This window comes from Suricata suricatta, chromosome 7, assembly GCF_006229205.1.
Source record: "Suricata suricatta isolate VVHF042 chromosome 7, meerkat_22Aug2017_6uvM2_HiC, whole genome shotgun sequence".
Classification (NCBI taxonomy): domain Eukaryota; kingdom Metazoa; phylum Chordata; class Mammalia; order Carnivora; family Herpestidae; genus Suricata; species Suricata suricatta.
In genome coordinates, this window is record NC_043706.1 from 48,992,083 (window position 1) to 49,012,973 (window position 20,891).

Below are 20,891 nucleotides of genomic sequence, written 5' to 3' on the forward strand. Positions count from 1 at the left end.
CCTAAAGGTAGAACTCCAAGCAGGCAATTATGCCTCCAGGTTGTGCTTCTCCCATGAGGCTGTGCTGCCCTTCCACACGCATGGCAAGGCTGCTAAGAAAAAGGAAAAATGTGAATCTTCCCCTCCCCCTTCCAATTCCCTACAGGAGAGAGAGAAGGATGAGAACACGTATGGCCTCACTCTGTTTGCTCTCTTACCCACTTGCGTCTCCGAGGGGAGGAGGGCGACTCTCTGGCTGCCGAGATTGGGAGATACACTGAGCATGCCTTCCCAGCACGGCAGCGTCATCGGGACAGAGTCTGACGTCACCAGGGGAGCTTGGAGTTAGGGTGGGTCAATTACTGGCCAATTCAAAATATTTTAGTAACCAGCTCATCACCAGACCGACGAACACCTCAACCCACTGGTGTGCGAGAGCCAGCCCTGGTGAGCTTACGTCAGTAAGGTTATCAGCCAGGGTAATAAGTAAGCTCTATTGTAGTCTTAGCTTCACCCATCCAGTCTTTCCAGTAAGAGATGGACTATTTTGATCTTCATTCATCTGATTTCTAGGTCTTGTTTTCTTTCTTCTTTTTTTTTTTTTTTTCCCTCAAACTGTTCTGGACGTAGAAAGGAAGGGCAAGGATCAGACTAATCATCACCAAACCCCCATAGTCCTCTGTATTTTTCAGACAGTATCTAAAATACTGAATGCAGTTTCACATGACATTTTTAAGGTGATATTGATAAACTAGAAGGCACTCAAAAGCTAGGATTCCAGCCTACACTGGGGACTGTGTGGTACGAAGTAGACGGAAAGAACATGTCAGTGCTCTGTGTACGTGGTTGGATCTGTAAGTCAGACTGGGGCAGGCTGGGGGATAGGAAATGGCCTTTGGCAAAGAAAGTGATACTAAGTGAAACTACGATGGGCTCTGGTTACTCTAGAGAAGGGATCAGCAAACTTCTGCCGCAGGCCTTCTGTTTTGCAAGTACAGCTTTATTGGAACACAGCCACGCCCATCCATACACAGACTGTCTACGGCTGCTTTTTTTCCACCATGGCATACTAGAAAGTCGTGGCAGAGACTGTATGGACTGTGAAGCCTAAAAATTGTATTCTCTGGCTATATACAGAAAAAATTTGCAGACCTCTAGTCCAAACCTAGGAAAGTGACTAAACTTTAAACCATGAAACTGTGGGGAGAGAGAGAGAGGATGGGAGGAAGGGGGGAAGAGGAGAATTTGGGCGGGAGAAGAGGTGAAGGTGGGGAGAAGGGAGGATGGGAGGAAGGGGGAAGGGGGGCACTGAGGGGAGGAGGAGAGGAAAAGGGGAGGGTGCTTAGAAAGCTGGGACCTTCGGTTGGGACATCAGAAAAAGGCAAAGAGGAAACCATTAGGGTGGACCGCCCATGCCTTAGTTTACGGGGATCTCTCCTCATGTGAGCTGAGCAACAGAATAACTTTTCCTATTTAATTATTTCCATCTATCTGGGTGAGTTCCTACAAGGTGAAGAAAAGTGGATTTTCCCCCAATCTGTCCAAACTGGTAGCATATAAACAATGTAAAACGCAAGCACAGGTAATCAAAAATGTTTTAATGATTAATGTCTGACACTATTTAACAGTGTGGGTATACACAGATCAGCTGAAGCACACTCTGATGGCACACTATTGAATGTTATAGTTTCTGTATTGAAATATGTAAAGACACTCACAAACTAGTACCTAGGAAGACATTTACAAATATACACGTTCTAGATTTGATCAGGTAAATGTAAACAGATGCTGTGACTCCTTCCAAACAGAAAACCCACAAGACTAAGAAGAGAACCAACTGGCTCCCTGTAATATGAATGTGCAAAATTAAAGCATGATAAACTGATATTTACATAAATATCAAACCAACATTTAGTTTATACATTGTGGATGACCTTCTAAGATGTGTCATGAGTGGTTCAATGACGGTATTTTCTCCGAATGGAGAAGATATTCAGAGACTAAATTTCAACACTTTAAAATGACACACACAATAGTCCTTATCTGTTTGACCACTGCCTCAAGTGTGATAGACATGATTTTACGATAAGCAGTCTTATTTTTTAAATAAGCAGTTCTTTACAAATCTTGAGATTCTAAGCAGAAAAAAAATGACAGATACCTTTAGATTTACATTAAACAAATTATCTCTATCCAATTTGCCAGTTCTCTTAGGCTGTAGCTATCTGTTTAATTTTACCTTAAAATTCTTTAAGGTCCCTTTTTCCCCGTTTACTGATTTTAAAAGCTAGGCACATTTTAAAAGAAGTTTGTGTCAAAACAGACAGTAGTACAGGAATCAATCCAAATTTGGACCCTGGCCAACTTGTTCCCCCTCGTTCACCAATGGGATTCTATCAAATGGTAAATATTCAATCATCTCTTTTGAAAAGTGTATGTCCTCTCTCTGACGAGTGGAAAGCAAAATGGGCGTTGTTTCCCGTATAAAACACTTAGCACTTCAGAAATTTTAAATGTCCCACTTGCCCTACATCCTAAAATCTTGAAGACAAAGAATACATACTTAGGTTTCATCAAGACTGCTTGGAGCCCACCCCCCCTTTTTACATTACTAATAGTGGCACTCAAAATAAAAAAATAAGATCTGTTAAAAAGTTAAACTGACTGTTCCACCACTAGAATTGAGTCTGCCTGATTTAAAGCCAATATTATAAAACTGAAGGTGCCGTTTCTGATTTCACATATACAAGTCACTTGACGTTATGTGTCACACACTATTTTCATAAATCACGGTCTTTGATTTTTCTAAACAGAGCTATTAAAAATGAATAAAAACTTGAGACATATCCTCATTTAAATTAATAAGCTTTGGGCCCTGCTTTTTAAATTTTAAGGCATGTGTGTTTTTCTACTGTAACAACATCGTACAAATTTACAATCACATGCATGATCTACAGTAAAAAAAAAAAAAGTTTGGATTACAGTGTTTTCAAATTGTGAATCACAATTCAGCACCTATCATGTTATAACTAATAAGGCAACAGCAGTGTCGTATACTACAATAATACGCCCTCCACAGTCTAGCGCAGGGGTCGGTGAGAGCCCAGAAATGTTAAAAATCTTATGCCTACGTGTATAATCTGTATACGTTTTCTAGGGGTTTGAACTGATGAAAGCGGTCCTACACGAGTCACACTATTGTAGGCCGGACTAGTTACAGCAGCTGTTAACGAGCATTGGGCACAACTCATACTGTGCTTACAATCAGACGATGGGTTTTGGAGGTCTCCAGCTCTTCACTTCAATCCTTCCGTTGCTTCCTTGGCTTCACATTGTTTTCCAGGGAAGAAAAGCTGTTGGTGTGTCCGTTCACAGCAGCCACGGACCCGTTCTGGTGGTCCTTCAGGTGCTCTTTCCTCCGCGAGGCCCCCTTCTTGTTGTAAGTCTGAAATGGAGAAGGGCGGACGGGCCGCATGAGTCGGCGCTGGGCTGGTGGATGGGAGTCCCTGCTTCCCTAGGACTCCAGACGGGCTTCCTGCTAGCACCAACGGCCCTGAGACATGAAGTCTGCAGTCAGGTGACCCTGGGAACATTTTTTGCCACTGGTTTTAATCACTCTTTCTTTTTTGAGGCATAGCCTGAGGTCAGTTCAGAGAGGTATGGGCTGCGATAAATGCTATTCTAAAAATTAAGTAGAAAATTCAATTTGCACTGTATTTGGCTTCGCCCTGTCTGTATCCAGATGGCAGGGTATCGAGGTCACGTGGCCATACCAGTTTCTCCCTCTCTGTAGTAGCTCTTCCATCACTCACACCTCTCATCTTTAACGTCCGCACACGAGCTCACTCACACGGGCCATGTGCAGGGGTGTGGGAAGAAAGGTGCCCGTGGGCACAGGGAAGGGGAATGTGGCTGAGTCCCCAGGTGGCTGCTCCACTGGCTGGGCTTTCCTGCCTCCACATCTGGGGCCTGCGCCCTTGCTCCCGCCCCCTGGTGCCTGCCCAGAACCAGGCACTGTGCAGGAGCAGGAACTCACGTCACCTGGGGAGGCGGGGAGCTGCAGAGTGACCCTCGGGAGATCATCTGCCCTGAGGGGACCCTTTTGTGAGTAAAACTCACCTCACATCATGCACTTGGGAATGAACAGAACCCCCAAACCCGAGCAGTGGACATGTGAGAAAACTGGGACAAAAAGGCAGATTTCTATCCACAGCTGAGGGCTGTGGTGGTAATTTCTTTGGATGTTTAATTTCATCATGAAGTTCTGAGCAGCAGGGCTGTGAGGCTGACTGAAATCACCCATCACGTGTCTGCAGGAGGCTTGTTCAACAGCTCTGCCTTCCCACATGAGTCCTGAGCCTGCTTTCTGAAGATGGGGCCCTCTAGAGGTCTGGGACAGATTTCGGGACCTCCTGTGTTGGCAGCAGACCCCCTCCCACATGGGGGGCTCGGGGGGGGGGGGGGGACTCCCTGTCACTGTGACAGCAGGGGTCCCATGTGTTGGCTCCCTGAAATGAATAGATGAGGGCCTTTTCAGCAAAGGCCACAAGTCCCAACTGCCACAGACGAGTGAGATTTACCTGAATGTAGAAGTTTGTGAAGAAAGCAATCAGAGAGATCATGTATCCAATCTGGAAGTAGAGCCACCCGAGAGGGAACGAACACGGCCAGATGACCCCGCAGCTGGTCTGGACGATTGTCAGCACAAACTGAAGCTGGAAGGAGAGAGGGGACAGGGCTGCTCAGCTGTGCCACGCCAGATGGGCTCGCCCTCCAGCGCACCCGAGTCTGTGAACCGGCAGCCACAGGCCCGTCTGCCGCAGAAGTCAGTCACTTCATCAACACTATGCACACATTTATGCATAAATTTATCATACACTGTATATGTGTCTTTGTCTTTAAAAACTGCTTATTTATTTGGGGGTCAGGGGCAGACAAGAGGGGGAGAGTGAGAATCCCAAGCAGGCTCCACATTGTCAGTGCAGAGCCCGATGCAGGGCTCGAAGCCACCAACTGTGAGACCATGACCTGAGCCGAAACCAAGAGTTGGATGCTTAACCTGCTGAGCCACCCCGGCACTCTGTGCCTCTGTCTTATATATATTCTTCTCCCCTTCCAGGCTACTTAAACCATCTTCTCTATAATTCAGAAAATAGGGGGGCACTTGGGTGGCTTAATCAGTTCAGCATCACACTCTTGATTTCGGCTCAGGTCATGATCTCACAGTCCATGGGTTCGAGCCCCATGTCAGGCTCTGTGGGGACAGCACGGAGCCTGCTTGGGATTCTTGTCCTCAATCTCTGTCCCTCCCCTGCTTGCACTCACGAGCACATGCATAAGTGTGCTCTCTCTCAAAAATAAACTAAAAAAAAATGCAGAGAATAGTTAACAATACTGTATTGTATATTTGAAAGCTATTAAAAGAGTAGACCTTAAAAGTTCTCAAAGCAAGAAAAAAATTGGAGCTATGTATAGTGACTCTGGAGGTTATCTGAACTTATTGTCCTAATCATCTTACAACATACATATATCCAATCATTATACCATAAACTTCATACAATGCTACAAGTCTGTTATATCCCAATGAAGCTGGGTAAAGAAATGAAAACATAATCCTCCCCCCACACATAAACTTTAGGGACCCTGTATAGATGCAAAGTATTCTAAAAAATGTTTACTTTTTTGAGACAGCAAGTGGGATGGGCCAGAGAGAGAATCCCAAGCAGGCTCAGTGTCGTCAGCACAGAGCCCAAAGCAGGGCTTGAACCCACAAACTGAGAGACCATGACCTGAGCCAAAATCCAGAGCCAGACAGACGTTTAGCTGACTGAGCCACCCAGGTGCCTCATAGAGATGCAAGGTATATTTTTGTTTGCTTTACATTTTTAAGGGAGAAAGGAAGGGTGTGGGGTGTGTGTAAAGAGAACAGTGGTATTGTTGTGGGCTACGCAATCCCACTGGACACTTCTCTGACTCCTTATCCATGTGCTATTTGGGTTTGAAGAAGGCTGGTAAACAGGTTTGAACTTCTACTGGGATCTAATGCTAAATCCACAGATTATTGCTGATGAATAAATCTTGAAAAGCCGGTGGAATTGATTGGAGAAACAGAGAAAAGGAGTTAAAATGAGGTGTGGCTCCTGAAGGGCGTGTCTTCTAAAGGAAAACAGCAGGGCAGGTTTCTGCCCACCAGGGTTCTAACCCAGCTCCCAGAACGGTTCTGCCTTTTTTGCTTCTCCTTTTTTAAGCATTCTCGGCTAAGAAATAACGAGGAGTGCTTAAATCTGGACAAACTGAGTGCAATCTTCTCTCTCAAAGGGCAGAGCTTAAGGGGAACCAAGTTCCTCAGTCTGTTCTCGGCAGTGCTGCTTCTGCAGAGGCAGGGCCGGGCGCTAGAAATCCATCTCCACATCACCTCTCAAGTGTAACAAGAAGGTTAAAGAACAATTATCCCTTCTCTCAGGTGGTGAAAAAAATTAACAAGGACCACAGGGCAGCTGGCAAAGAGGTGATAATGAAATGTCAAACACACAAGTAGCGCTCAGATCATCTTCTCAGACTTTTTTTTTCCAGACTGTTATTTTTAAATATTGGAAAATCACAACTGACTTGGAAAGATTGGAATTGGCTTGGTTTCTTTAGAAAAACATGTTGATAAGGCTGGGCTAGGGCTAAGCATTTAAGGTCTAAACCCCTCAGTCAGCTAGCGTTGGTCTGTTGCTTCAGTGTCCTCATCCACAAAATGGGGAATAACAACATGAAATGAGGATACTGGAATAGTCCACATAAAACTGCTTCCTTACACACACTCAACAAGTGTCAGTGCTTAAGATTAGTAGTAGTAATAATATTAATAATTAGTTCACGAAAAAATTCACAAGGGAGAGAAGTATGCATCTATAATTTGCTGACAGCTCGGGGAAGCTTAACAAAGGATGGTGAGACATAACCACCAATGCAACAGGTGCCTTGGTGGGGTGGACCCGAGGAGGAGGCTGTCATCTGCGGCACGGCAGGTGCCATTCTCACCAGCAGGTGCTTTGCTACATGGGGGCTGAGGGGTCCCCTGGTGCCTTACCAGACATCCTCGCTGCCGAACAGCTCCAAGCAGCCGGGACTCCTACCTGCACCCCAGGTCCTTCTAAAACTCCCGGGAACACACACACACACACCCCCACACGCACGTTTTGTGCACAAACTAAGGACAAAGGGCTGAACTTGAAGTCAGGAAATTAGATTCTAGGCCTCATTCTACAACCCAATTAATTAGCTGTGTGCCCATAGGCACAATTTCCTCACCAATTAAAATTAAGAAAATTCTCCGCTCTGCAAGTAGTTTAATTGGATCAAATGAGAAAGGGTGTGAGAGGCACATATTAGATGCTATTATTTTATTTTTAATTTTTTTTAATGTTTAATTATTTTTGAGAGAGAGTCACATACAGAGGACGAACTGGGGAGGAACAGACAGAGAGGGAGACACAGAAACTGAGCAGGCTCCAGGCTCGGAGCTGTCAGCACAGAGCCTGACGCAGCACTCCTGAACCCATGAACTGCGAGATCATGACCTGAGCTGGTGGGGAACTTAACCAACCAAGCCCCCCAGGCGCCCCCTAGATGCCATAAGACAACAATGCAGTCAGGAAGAGCTGGGCCCGCCAGCCAGCGAGGCCTAGGAGGAGGGGCTGTACGTACCAGCTGGCCCTGCGTGATGTACTTCTTCCACCAGAGGTATGGGCGCATGGAGGGGACGGATGACAGACCGTAGTACGAGTACATGAGGACGTGGATGAAGCTGTTAAGTGTGGCACCAAAATAAGCTGAAGGAACAGAGGGGGTTTGGGAAGGAGAATGCATCAGTGTTTTACACATAACAAGTTAAAAAATAAATCCAAAATTATTTTCAAATCTGAAAAATGATGCTTTCAAATAGGGGCCTGCAGATACTGAGGCGATAAGCACTTCACGGACCCAAACTCGGACTGCAGCGTGCACTGGGGCAGGCAGCGGCTGGGACCCTCTAAGGCCAGGGTCAGCTGCAGCAGCCAGGCATGTGCCCAACGCAAGAGTCAAGAGGCTGCCACCCCTTTCTGGCACCTAAGGGTTTTGTCGCCAGACTCCCAACAACTAGCTGCTTTTCTTGACACCCTCAAGTGCCTGAGACTCCTGTGCTGGAGGCCTGGGGAAGGGAGCCGATGAGCAGGATGCTCACAGCTGTCTACATCATGCTTAGGTTTGAAGAGGCTTTGAAAGTTGCTTTTTATATTCCCCTGAGGTTATATATATATTTTTTTTTCCCAGTAATACAACCCAGAGTTCAGTTTCTTAGTGATAAAAGACTCTTATTACATGATTTTTAATTTCAGTAGAATCACCACTTCTGTTTTTAGACTCTCCGTCCTCCTCCCCCCACAGCGGGCAACCCAACAGAGCTCTCCAGCCTTCCCACGAGCAGAGGCACCAAGGCTGGGAACAGGGAGTGCGTTTCCACTCTGGCTAGCACAGTAACCGGCTGTGCGACCTTGGGCGAGTTGTGTCCAGTTCCTGTGGCGGTTTCTCATGGGCCCAGGGGAGCTAGTTAAAATCTGCCAGTTCTTGCAAAACGTAACCCACTCTTCAAATGCAAGGAGATACTGTCATTAATCCTGAGCCGAAAGATGTGTGGTGGTGGTGGTAGGGAGCATAAGAAAGGGGGCCTTGAACCTGAGCTCTGGTGTCTCCATTTCTTCCAAACCTTCTATTATCTCCATTTCTCCCAAAACCTAAGGGGAGCGGAGTTTGGCAAGTCCCCTTTCTAGTCCTAAAATCCTATGACTGTGTGACTTTGGTGGTCCAAGTTAATCAAGGGCAGTGCTATCCTAGGAAAAACACACGAATCGGACCCAAAGGTGCTCAGATTCTTTGGTGCTGGATGGCAGAAATTTTGATTGGAACATTTGTTAGAACTCCCAAGCTAAACTTAATGGTGACAACTTAATCTCTGAAAATTATGAGAGACTTCAGGCCATAGGCTTTCTAAAAACCACCCGTCCTTCTGCCACTGAGGCCCCCCGCCCGCCTCGACAGCCACTGTATTAGCGTGTGTGCAGGACTTCCTTAGGTGCCGCTCGGCGAACTCCGTGCCTCACCAGCACTTACTGCCTGGTACCCCCTCAAGGGTGTGCTTCCGTCTTCTCGGCCTGCTTCCTACACTGTAGAGAAACAAGGACTCGAAATCACCTGAACAGCTGCCCTCCATGACAGAGGACACTGTCCCTATTTCTTAATATGCCCGAGGCTGGACATCTGGTCTTTCCCTCACTTTGCCAAGTCAGCAGAGGACAGTTTACTAACTGAAAAAGGTGCTGTCAGCTCACTGAGTGCACAGCCACACTAACTGTCATGAAAGCAACTCAACCTAGAAATCTACAGAAGCAGCACCTTCCCCAAAAGCCTCGGGTTTAATTCAGCCCCTCTGCTCACACCCGTTCCCAGGCCCCACTTCGATGCGAGACTCACAGTGGCCGCAGGGCACCCAGTTCATCACAAACCACCAGATGTTCAGCATGGAGGCGTGGTGGTAGACGTGCAGGACCGTGATCTGGTGGTTATTCTTCCGCAAGATGAAGAAGAAGGTGTCCATGAATTCGATGAGCTTGGAGAAATAGTACCACCAGAGGACGCGGATAATCTAAGGGGAAGAGGTGGTCAGTGTTTCTCTGGAGTATCCCCCCTGACCTGTTTTACTAACACCCCAGAATCCCAGGGTCTCTCGAAGCCTGAGCACTCCATTGGCTCCTCAAGTCCTCCAGCAGCTGGGAGCTCTGGTCATTCTGAGGGCGTCTCTAGCCATAGAATACTGGGGGTGATGGCAGAGGGCAAGGACGTTTAAATGATAACAGAGTAAATTTTTAAAGAACCAGGCCATCCCTCAAGTCGAACAAAAACAGGAGGATCAAAGGTCAACCCCCACCCCCCCAAGCCCGCCTGTTCCCCCTGGAAGGAGCCTGAGGAGCTGTCAGCACAGGAAAACCTCCGAGAGCAGCTTCTGGTTTCAGGGACTGGCGTGGAGCAGGGGACAGGGTACGAGGCAAATAAGAAAAGGAATCAGAACTTTCCATGTCAGGTCCCTGCCCAGTTAAATCTGTCAAATAGTTCTCTAAAGAAATTTTCTTTAAGTTTCTGTAGTCATTTCAAGAGAGAGAGTGAGCAGGGGAGGGGCTCCGGACTGTCGACCTGGAGCCTGATGCGGGACTCCAACTCAAAAATGAGATGACTACCTAAGTGGAAAGAGTCGGACGCTTAATCCACTGAGCCCCCAGGTGCCCTGTTCAAATACTTCCAAGGGGATGACTGCCTATGCTGAACACACAGCAGCAGCCTTTTATGTAAGACACTCAGCGTGAAGTCACAATCTACAAACAGACCACTCTCACAGGGCACTTTGAGGGATGATTACAGTATTTAGGACATTATTCTCATGATCCTGTTTATATAAACGCTGAGAAATGCATGCTCCCCGTTCCCCCCGAAACTTGTTAATCGGACTTAATTCTACTAAATGAAGCTGTAATTTTTAATCTTACACCTTTCACATTTTTCTAATTTTCATACTATGTGCACATTAAAAACAATTCTTTTAAAAACGTCAATAGGGATTACCTTGGGCAGCGAAGTCATAAACTGTGTTTTTCTTTGGACAATTTATTAAAAAGAAAAACTATTAAAAATAAGAGACCGTACCTTCATATCTGCTTCTCCCGCGCTGCGTGTACCCTGACAGAAGAAGTTGTACCTGCCTTCCCATACTCCTGTCACTAACTAAAAAAAACAAACAGAAAAAGCCAATCACCAACAATATCAGAACAATGTAAAGCCCTATTCAGTTAAGCTTCAATTAGTTTCTGAATTTAAGACAAGTGACCTCGGGCTGGCTGAGGCAAATCGGCACTTTGCTCCTGAGCAAAACTCTGGAAGACAGGGAGTTTGAACAAAGGGGAGTTTAAACGACTTAAGTCTCAATTTCACAAATGAGCCGGAGAGTCACTCCAGGGTGCTGCCTCACCAAGCTGGCTCTCTCCACGGTTTTCAATTCCCTAGGCCATCACGAGGCCTCAGCAAGCAGGATGGCAGGCTCTCCGGGTCCTGCCCCGCAGACAGCCTCAGAGATCACACCTTCACCATCAGCCCTTCCCTTAAGCCCAAGGGCCTGTTAAAACAGGATCCCTGGGGAATGTCTCTGATCCAATAGGCCTGGGTGGGGTCCAAGAATTCCTAGTTCTAACAAGTTCCCAGGCAGTATGGATGGTGCTGGTCCAGAGTCTGCGCTACAAGAACCACTGCTGTAAAACCTACGATCATTTAGTCAGCCTCGCTTTCATTATTCCCTGTTGCTGGGTCATCCCCTGGGTCCATGAAGCAAACCTCTACAGGGTCACAGAAAGGACCCCCAATTGAGCTGGAGGCTCCAGGTATCACCAATTCACTATGGGGGGTCTCAATTTTCTCACCTGCACACAGTGAGGACACCTGGTCTAGATGAGACCTAAGGATCCACCATGCCAGTCTAGTGAAGAGGTTTAATTTGAACACCTGTGCATATCCACACGATTTTTTTTTAAGTTTATTTTTGAGAGAGAGAAAGAGAGAGTAGGAGCAGGGGAGGGGCAGAGAGAGGTGGAGACACAGAATCCAAGCAGGGTCCCAGGCTCTGAGCTGTCAGCACAGAGCCTGATGTGGGGTTCAATAACAAACTGTGAAATCATGACCTGAGCCAAAGTTGGACACTCAACCAACCAAGCCACTGTGTTCTAAACAAACACCTGTGGGGTGCCATTCCTGGTCCATGTACACTGTAGCTCACTGCTTCCTCCCAAAGCCTACGGTGACCTTGAGTTTTCCTGGTGACTTTCTCTCTGGTGGCCAACTGGCACTGGATGGGGAGAAATCTGGGGGCCTGCCTTGTGCCTGGTCTCATCTGGTATCCAACATAAAACACGGGCCCTGGGTCTCAAAGTGTGTTCCCCCGTGCAGCTGCATTCACTTCTCATGGGAACTACAAGCCATGGACCTTCTTGTGCCTCCCCCAGACCTTCAGAATCAAAACTCTGGGGGCAGATCATCAGATAGGGCTTGAGAGTCACAATCACAGACCTTTTGACAATCTAATACTGTGGTTTACAAAGTGTGGGCCCTAACCCAGAAGCATCAGTATCACCCAGAAATTTGTTAGAAACACAAACCCCCAAGCCCTACCCTAGACCCACTGAATCAGAAATTTCCAGGTGCAAAGCTAGTGGTGCGGCAACAGGCTGTTTTACAGGTGACTCTGATGTAGCTGAAGTTTGAGAACCACCGGCTGAAAGCTGTGGTTCCATTCCAGCTGCACAACAGGATCACCTGGGAACTTCTATAAACTAATGCCTGGCCTCGCCCTAGATCATTAAACCATAATCTTGAGGGGCTTTTTACAAAGCTCTCAAGCTATTTCCAACATAAAACTAGGAGTGGGAACCACGGTGTCATGGTGGGTGAGCCACAAAGGATGACAAGGGCCTGAAGACAAATGGTTCAACTTCCAACCAGTCTGACCTCAGAAATGCTGCTAGTGGGTGTGGCCATTGCACTCAACCCTGGACGCCCTTAGAAACTGCTTTTTCTTCTTTAACTTCCTTTCTGTGGTTGTCTTACGGCTTTGTCATTGTCTATACATAAAAACACATCAAGCATTAACACAGTCTTCATGGCTAAAGACCAGCACAGGGGTTTGGAGCACACATGAGGGATGGAGGCATTGTTCTATGATGAAGAATCTGAGTTAGGAAACAGAAGGTTTGGGCACCGGCCTAGCTAGACGGCTATCCACCGAGGCTCAGGACCCGAGGTGAGCCCGCTGATTTCCTCAGGCCCTGGGTACTTCTTTGTAAAAAGATAAGGTTGGATGGACTAAATTATCTCTAAGGGTTCTGTTCTTTCTACAATTTCTATGTTAAGACTTTAAAAAAACAGACCACACACAAACTATGCTGCACTATCTTAAAAAATTTTTTTTTAATTTATTTTTGAGACACAAAGTAAGAGCAGGAAGGGGCAGAGAGAGAGAGAGCAAGACACAGATACGAAGCAGGCTCCAGGCTCTAGGCTCTGAGCTGGCAGCAACAGAGCCTGACATGGGGCTTGAACTCAGAGAGAGATCATAACGTGAGCCGAAGTCAGACGCTTAACTGACTGAGCTACCCAGGCACCCCTACACTGCACCACCTTTGAAAGACCAACATCCACGAGGTAATTTACTAGGCCTGCTGTCCTGGACAATACTGTCCTCTTAAGTCACGGCCAGTTACACACATCACATGCAGACTTTATCTCAAGTTCCAAGAATCAAGACACAAAAGCCTGAACCCAAGAGGGGCTGGGAGAGGGGGGTGCTGGCATGCGCCCTCAGGAGAGCTGAAGGGGAGAGAAGAAGTGTGGTCTCTGCCACCCTTCCTTCTTCCCCCTGAGGGAACCGATGAATTCTGTAGCTGGACGATACAGAAAGGGAACTAATGGTTCCTGATGAGGTTTTCACAGGACTCCTGAAAATGATAAAAAGGAAGGACAACACAGCAAAGTTCTTCATTAAGATAAATGTATGCCATTTAAGAGATACATCTAGAACGACAGCCTTGTTAAAATTTATAAACAATAAATGTCTCATATGTCTAGGACATCTTTTTGAAATTTTAGCATCTTATTAATTCAAAATTCTAGGACCTACCATCACTGTTTTCCAGCTACTATTTTGGTTTCTAGTGTCTTGAGACACCCTGGGTTGGTTTGCTTTTGCCAACTTGAGAACAGGATGGTGTGTGTGTGTGTGTGTGTGTGTGTGTGTGTGTGTGTGTCTGTCTGTGTGTGTGCGCGCGCGCAAAGGTACAGATGTCTGCATCTGTGAATGCCTGCCTTGGTGTGGTGGGGAAAAGCAAGGGAGCTCTCTCAGGAAGAAGAGGACTAATCCTTCCCTGTAACCCTGAGGCACCATGACTGCGGAAGGGTCTGGTAACTCTAGCAGAAGGGATTGACACATGCCTTTCTTTTAAAATGTCTTTCAGAAGGCAACCAGGTTCAACTGCCTTGCGCCTTAAGCTAATTACCTTAAAATTCCATTTGTCCCTCTTCCTACAGATGGGGATAAAAATCCTTATCTCAGGAAGATGTGATATATATACACAATGGAGTATTTTATGGCAATGAGAAAGAATAAAATATGGTCATTTGTAGCAAAGTGGATGGACCTCGAGGGTGTCATGCTAAGCGAAATAAATCAGGCAGAGAAGGACAGATACCATATGTTTGCACTCATAGGTCTAACAGGAAAACAGGAGAAACCTAATGGAGGACCAGGGGGAGGGGAAGAGGGAAAGAGTTGGGGAGAGAGAGGGACGCAATACTTGAGAGACTATTGAATACTGAAAATGAACTGAGGGTTGAAGGGGGAGGGTTGAAGGGGGGAGGAGGAGGGGAGGTGGCGGTGATGGAGGGGGCACTTATGGGGAGAAGCACTGGGTGTTATATGGAAACCAATTTGACAATAAACTATTAAAAAAAACAAAATAAAAATAAATAAAATAAAATACCCACCATCTCTTGAAGCTCAAGAACTTCAGGTCATAGGGAGGATGAACTTCCCCAATACTGAAGCATAAAGCACATACCCCAACCAGGAGCTCTCATCCATCCTGGCCATTTCAGTGCCCTGAGCCGCCATCTCCTCTCCCAGTAGAGGCTCCCCGCAGCTCCCTCCCCAGCAATGGGCAGCTCTCCCGCGCTCAGCACTGCCGCTCAGCACTGCCGCTGGGGCCCTGGGGTCTTCCAAACCACTGAATTCTGGGTTTAAAACCCTTCAGTGCCTCCCGAATCCAATCCTAAACCCTAGGCAGAGCATTCACATTCTTCCACACACTCCCCCAAGCTGCGCTTCCCCGCTCCCTCACCTACAGTCAGACAGGGCCCCTTCCTCCAAGCATGCCACTCCTCACCCACCTCGCAGTGGCCAAGGGCACAGAGTACAGGTTTGGGCACTAGCATCCCACATTTGGCTAGGTGACCTTAGACAACATATTTCACTCTCTACACACCTCAGTTTCTTCACTCCCCAAACAGGACAAAAAGAGCAGCCCTACCTCTTAAGGCCACCCTCAGAAGCAAATGACATGGATGGAGTGTACAAATGCTTATCCACCCAAGCTGGCACATGGGAGAAACACAATAAAGTCTGCAGTGACCATGGGCTTATTCTTTTCAACCCAAGTGCTGTCTGCACCAAGGTCCCCCCCCCACCCCCATCTCTAGCTCTAAAAATTCTATTTACCTTCAAAGTTTGGTTAAAACACTCTTTCTTCATGATCGCTCACTTGGGCATCCCAGCCTGAAGTCTCGCCTCCTTCCTCGAAGCTCAGCCTGCCATGGCTTGTAGTATGTGCTCACATGATCCCTTTCAGCCCCTGTTAGAGGGTCTGTCTTACGCCCTTTGGTAAGTTAACAGAGGCGGGGGCTGCCGCTCCTGCATCCCCAGAACGCAGCACAGGGACCGGAATGCTAGAGGTGCTGAATAAGAATTTGCTAAACTAATGACAAAGAGTTTAAGGCATGGCTTATTGCTCCCCAAATGGAGGCCTGATCTCCCCAAAACAAAAACAAAACCCCAAAAGATGTCATTTCTGCTTTGCAAATGGAGAAACCGAAACAAAGCATTTTAGTGAAACTTGAATTTGACAATATTCATTTGAATTCTCTTCACAGGATGGAAAAACAAGTCCCCATCAAATGTCATACTGGGAGGACACGGAAAGTTGAATTCTCCAATATCCTCGGCTTCAGAAGGGACAGAACAATTGAACAAATGAAGACCAGGCTCCTGAGTTGAAGTGTATTCAGCTAAGACTCTTAGCAATTCTCCATAAAACGGGCCAGTGCCAGAGGTTCTGCTCCCTCCATCCCGCATCAGAGGGAAACAACAGGGGCTCTTCAAGGCTACTCCCTCCAGCCCCACTAGGAACACATCAGAGGAGACAACGCTCTCTAGTCAAAGTCACCGTAGCCACCACTTCCCTTCAGGGCTCAGGCCTGGCTTCTTTCCAGAGCTGCTTTAGTCAGTTCCCCAGAAATTCAACACACTGCTGCAGACACTGTAAAGTGAGAGCCCAGGAGGCTGGACAGAGGTGAGGCACTGAAGTAAGCATAGATCTCTCTGCCTTTGGCTTCTGGGACTCAGCTCGAAAGAGGGCAGGGCTGTACCTCAATGAAAAAGCAGGCCACAACAAAGAGCTTGCCACTGCCTGTGGCACAACTACTCCAAGAGCAACCGAGCATTTGCCATTTACGCTACCTGGCTTCTTCAAGTAAAATACAAATAGCCCTCCTAGAAACTGTCTGTGCTTCTCCTTCCTTGGAGTAAAGCAGACTTTAATTAAGCCAGGAGCATGGAAAGAGCTATAATTAAAGCTGAGCTAGAAGCTTTTTCTTCTTAAGAGACAAATTCAATAACCAAAGGTGGTCTCATGCATCTTTTCAGTGGAAGAAGAAAAGTTAGGTGAATAGCATAGCTAGGTCTGGATGACTCAGTTCATGGAGTGAATCATTTCTAATGGTAAGAGGTGACTTTTCTCACCTAACACTGCATTTAGCCACAAATGACGTATAATAACCTCTAGCATGATAACCATTTCCAGGGCACTTTCTGGATTGCCACCAAAGCACCTCAAGAAACAAGGTCATTTAACATTTAAAGGATAAGCAGAAGAGTGTCATCCTGGGTGGCTATGATCTGCCATTCACCCTAATTTCCCAAGATGTCAGAGCCACAAGATAACCCTTTTCCAAAAGGGCTGGCTGCTTTTAGTGACAGGGCTTTGGTCAGCTGTGCAGTCATTACCCCAGGCAGACATCCATCCAACAGGGGATAATGAGCCTAGAGACTGTCCAGAGTAGAATTCAATTGCATCTAGAGGACCCAAAGGACATTTCTAAGCAACACCAAGTGTGTGGCTGACATTTTCACAGCTTTCATTGTTTCCATGTGAATGCCCAAGTGTGTGTTTTTTAGATTTATGTATAAGCTCATGCTTTCGATAGGGAAACAGAGATGAGAAGTGGTAATGGGTGCCCGAAAGTCATATAGCTTTTTGGTGGTACCACTGGGCACCCAGAATTCTGGCTCTCAGTTCACTTGCAATCTCAAACAAAAGTTCCACACTCCTGACCTGCCTTGTTTTCGATGGGGGAACTCTATCCATGAAGAGTTCTCCGGAAAAGTAGACCTTTTACCTGCATCTTTACTTCAGCAGCTGTTTGGTTTGAAATTAACCAGCAGCTACTCCAAAATTCCAAGTACCTATTTCTTCCAGGATTTGGCTAGCCACTCTTGGCTGTGTTTTATGGAATAGGGTCAGGTCAAAGCATGCGGCTTTGAAATTCAAATCTTTCATGTCCAGACCATAAGGATGCCTATTTAAGATAATTCACACTCCTAACCTCCAAAAGTGTTTTGTTTTTTTCCCTTATGACCAGGAACACCCTTGGGTGACTGCTGAATGGAAGAGTCTTGTTAAGTCATAAAGACAGGCTCTGTACACTAGAAGTCTCCAGAACAAAGCACAAAGGAACAGCCTGTCCTCATCCAAACCTGAAACAGGTATGTCTGGCATCTCTCCCTGAACCCTACACCGTGCCCTCTTAGGCTGGTAATCCTTTCCTCTCACTTCTTAGGCCTCCTGAGCAGTGGCATCTGCTAAGTAGCTTCCACGTATCTGCCAGAAATGCTCATTTTACATTTCACGGGGGTGTTAATGGCTAGGGAGAGCAAAACCTCAAGCCAACATTCGGCATCCTGAGCACAGCACACCATGGTCTGAGGCACAGACCTGCATCTCAGGCCTACCTGGGAAGGCTCCGTCCACAGGAAGGGCGGTGACAGTGTGCTCAACAATCAATGAGCCAGCCCAGGACCTGGCACAAGGCAGGCTTTATATAAATTTTTGCCAGGATTCCAGCCAGATGTTTGCTCCTTCTGCTTCCAAACCATGAAGGCCCGTGAGCAGGTCTGGAGTGGTGTTGCTCCTCCTGTTACAGAAGCCCCAGCCAGGGCATCTCTGAGTAATGTAGAGAAATCTCCGGCCCACCTACTGACTCTTGCTTTGCAGATAAAAGTCTGCTTTGGTTGAGGATTTGTAAAGTAACGTGTTCCTCATTCCACCGGTGGGTCAGGCCAAGTTACACCAAAGGTCTGTGGGGTCAGTTTAGAGAGGTCAGGCCTGGCTTTGGACCAAGTCCAAAGCTTGCTCTTGACTGGCAGGTAACCTTCCCCTTTCTGCTGAGTGTGAGCAGTGAAGGGAAGGTGGTCTGGGCTGCATCCTTTTCTCCATTTGCCCAATACAAGGCGTGCCCTCAGGGCAGTGCCAGACTGACTGACGAGCACCTAACTGTGTGCAGCGTGTCTACCCGCCGGGGAAAGTTTCCTTCTGAGCAAGGAGCTTCACTTGCAGGGGAACTGAGAGTGAGAACTATTTTAAGGCAACCATCAGGCCTTTCTGAGAAGCATTCATCTCACCAGATGTTTCAATTTCTCTGTACCTCTGTTAAATGAGAAAGCGCAGAATAGTAAATATCATTTTCAAAGCACTTTAGTAAACAAAATTACCCCTCCCCCTTTTTTAAAAATAAAATTCAATAATCAACTACCAGGTCTTTCCAGTGTTTTTCCAAATCCTATTTCCCCATGATAACATTTCTATTTTAGGAAAGCCTGAAGGGAAAGAAAAACAAGACAGTTTAGAATATAATGTTTCCAAAGCAACCACTCTGCGGTTCTATCAGGACCTTCAAAGCCAGAGTCCTGGGAAGAACAGGCTGTCAGGTGCCTGCCCTGCTGCTTCAACAGTGTCAGCCCCGCAGTTATGGAGAGGGAACACGAGCAGAACACACCCCAGCACAGGTCTTTCATCTTTCCAATAAAGCAGCGTCAGAAGTCCTCAAAAGGAGATGCAAAAAAAAAAAAACCAAAAAAAAACAAACCAAAAACACCACTGACATCTGGCAATGCAGCAAACTGAACAAAAACAGAACCAGCTCCTCCACTACAAACTCATGCACAGAAAAGCTGCATGAAACCTTCCAAAACAAGTGCCTCACCAATGATGCGCAACTATAAGGTGAGGCACTTGCCCAATGCACCATGCAGAAAAGAGGAAGTTCACTTACACCGAAATCCTTATAAAATCTTTCTTTGATTTGGGGAAGACATATTACCTGAGATGACCCCACCCCGCAATACTAGTTTGGGATGCTTATCCAGAAGACCAGACAAACTCTTTTTGTTTTCAAAGAAGAGACCTGATGAAGATTTAATAATTATTCCCTGAGGTATGACCCCACAGATGTGGTTGAAAGCAAATGGTGAAGTCTAGAGAGAACCGTCATACCTAGATCACAGAGAAAAGAAGACCCGCAAGGTTCCTACCATATGGAATGAAACAAAAGACAAGTGGCAAACTTTCAGAAAATAAGTGATATATAGTCATTTAAACTCAAAACTCGTCAGCTGAATGGGACAGGAGACACAAATGAAAATGTGGGTGAATCAGAAGACTGCGGAGGACAGAGATAAAGAGGCACAAATATTCAAAAGCCAGGATGTGTGGAGTCTGGGACTATTTAGCATGTGTGTAATAGTGGAGAGAGGAGGAGAGGCCAGAGTTGAGCAAATGATGGCAGAGTACTTTCTGCAACTAATGGCATATGTAAACTCTCAGACCAAGGCTCGTAAGTCCTGAATGAGTTACATGAAAGCAGAGGACTTCCCAGGCAACTGTTTTTAGGTTTTCATGCAACGTAGTACCCGAACAAAATAGATTACTTACAGATGAACAAAAACAGGACTGCAGCTGACCTCCCTGGAATAAATCTTCAAGGTGCTGAAGAAAAATGACTTACTTAATCTAGAATTCTATGCCCCACTAAAATATTATTCAAGCTTAGAAACAAATAAAATGATGCTCAAATGGCAACTAAGAATTTAGTCTTCACAGGAGAGAACTACTCCAGAAGAGAACAGCCTCAAAGGAAAGAATGCATTTCACAGGTCGACAGTGAGCACTGTCTTTGCACCGACTTTACACTGAGTGTAAAGAAGACGACTGCGTAGGGCCTTAGACCACGCAGGGGCTCCGCAGGACAGGAGGCCTGGGAGATGGGGTCAGAGCCGAAGACTCTAAGGTCCTGGGCAGACACGGGGATTCACTTTAGACTTCATGAACTCAAGGGGCATATTCAAAACCATGGATAACATTAAAATATAGGTTTAGAAGGAATGATTTTTAAATCAGTAAAATGAAAAAAAGAAATGTACACACACAAAATAGGTGAAAGAAATTATTACAAAATAATCACTATGCTAAATGAAAATGGGTCAAATTTACCCACTAAAAGACCTAAGTTAAAAAAAATTCCTCAGAATATACTACATACTATCGTGTATACAAACACATGTGTTGAAAGTATAAAAACATATCCAGAGAAGAAACATAAGAACTTTAGAAGGTAGTTATATTTGGTAAAGGGCTATACTTCAGATGCAGTTTTATAATATTTTCTTCTTTAAACAATTCAAACTGATAATAAAGGATCAATCAATATTTGTGAGGTATAGAGATGTTTATGTGACTTTATTTTTCATATTTTGGAGTTCTAAAATTACAATTTAAAATAAAAAATTCAGAGAGGAATGTTTTAGATCTATGCCAATCCAGATCCATATATCCAGTCAGCTATCAATCATTGTTTCATTATTTATCTATTTATTTTTAATTTTTTAATGTTTATTTACTTTTGAGAGAGAGAGAGAGACAAAGTGTGAGCACGGGGCGGGGGGGGGGGGCGCGCAGAGAGAGAGGGAG

The 20,891-nt window shown here is 46.0% G+C and overlaps 1 protein-coding gene across 6 annotated transcripts in view; it reads right to left on the reverse strand.

Annotated features, from left to right (window-relative positions):
- Positions 1–1,556: 1,556 nt before the first annotated feature.
- ELOVL5 (ELOVL fatty acid elongase 5) overlaps positions 1,557–20,891 on the reverse strand; it is a 76,044-nt gene continuing 56,709 nt past the window's right edge. For all 6 annotated transcript variants that reach the window (XM_029945652.1, XM_029945653.1, XM_029945654.1 and 3 more), the window contains 5 exons: positions 10,702–10,779; positions 9,478–9,649; positions 7,675–7,799; positions 4,560–4,694; positions 1,557–3,424 (listed from right to left, as the gene is read on the reverse strand). In XM_029945652.1, the coding sequence (XP_029801512.1) occupies positions 3,281–3,424; positions 4,560–4,694; positions 7,675–7,799; positions 9,478–9,649; positions 10,702–10,779 (654 nt within the window). In that variant the 3' untranslated portion in view covers positions 1,557–3,280. The remainder of the gene's footprint in view (positions 3,425–4,559; positions 4,695–7,674; positions 7,800–9,477; positions 9,650–10,701; positions 10,780–20,891) is intronic.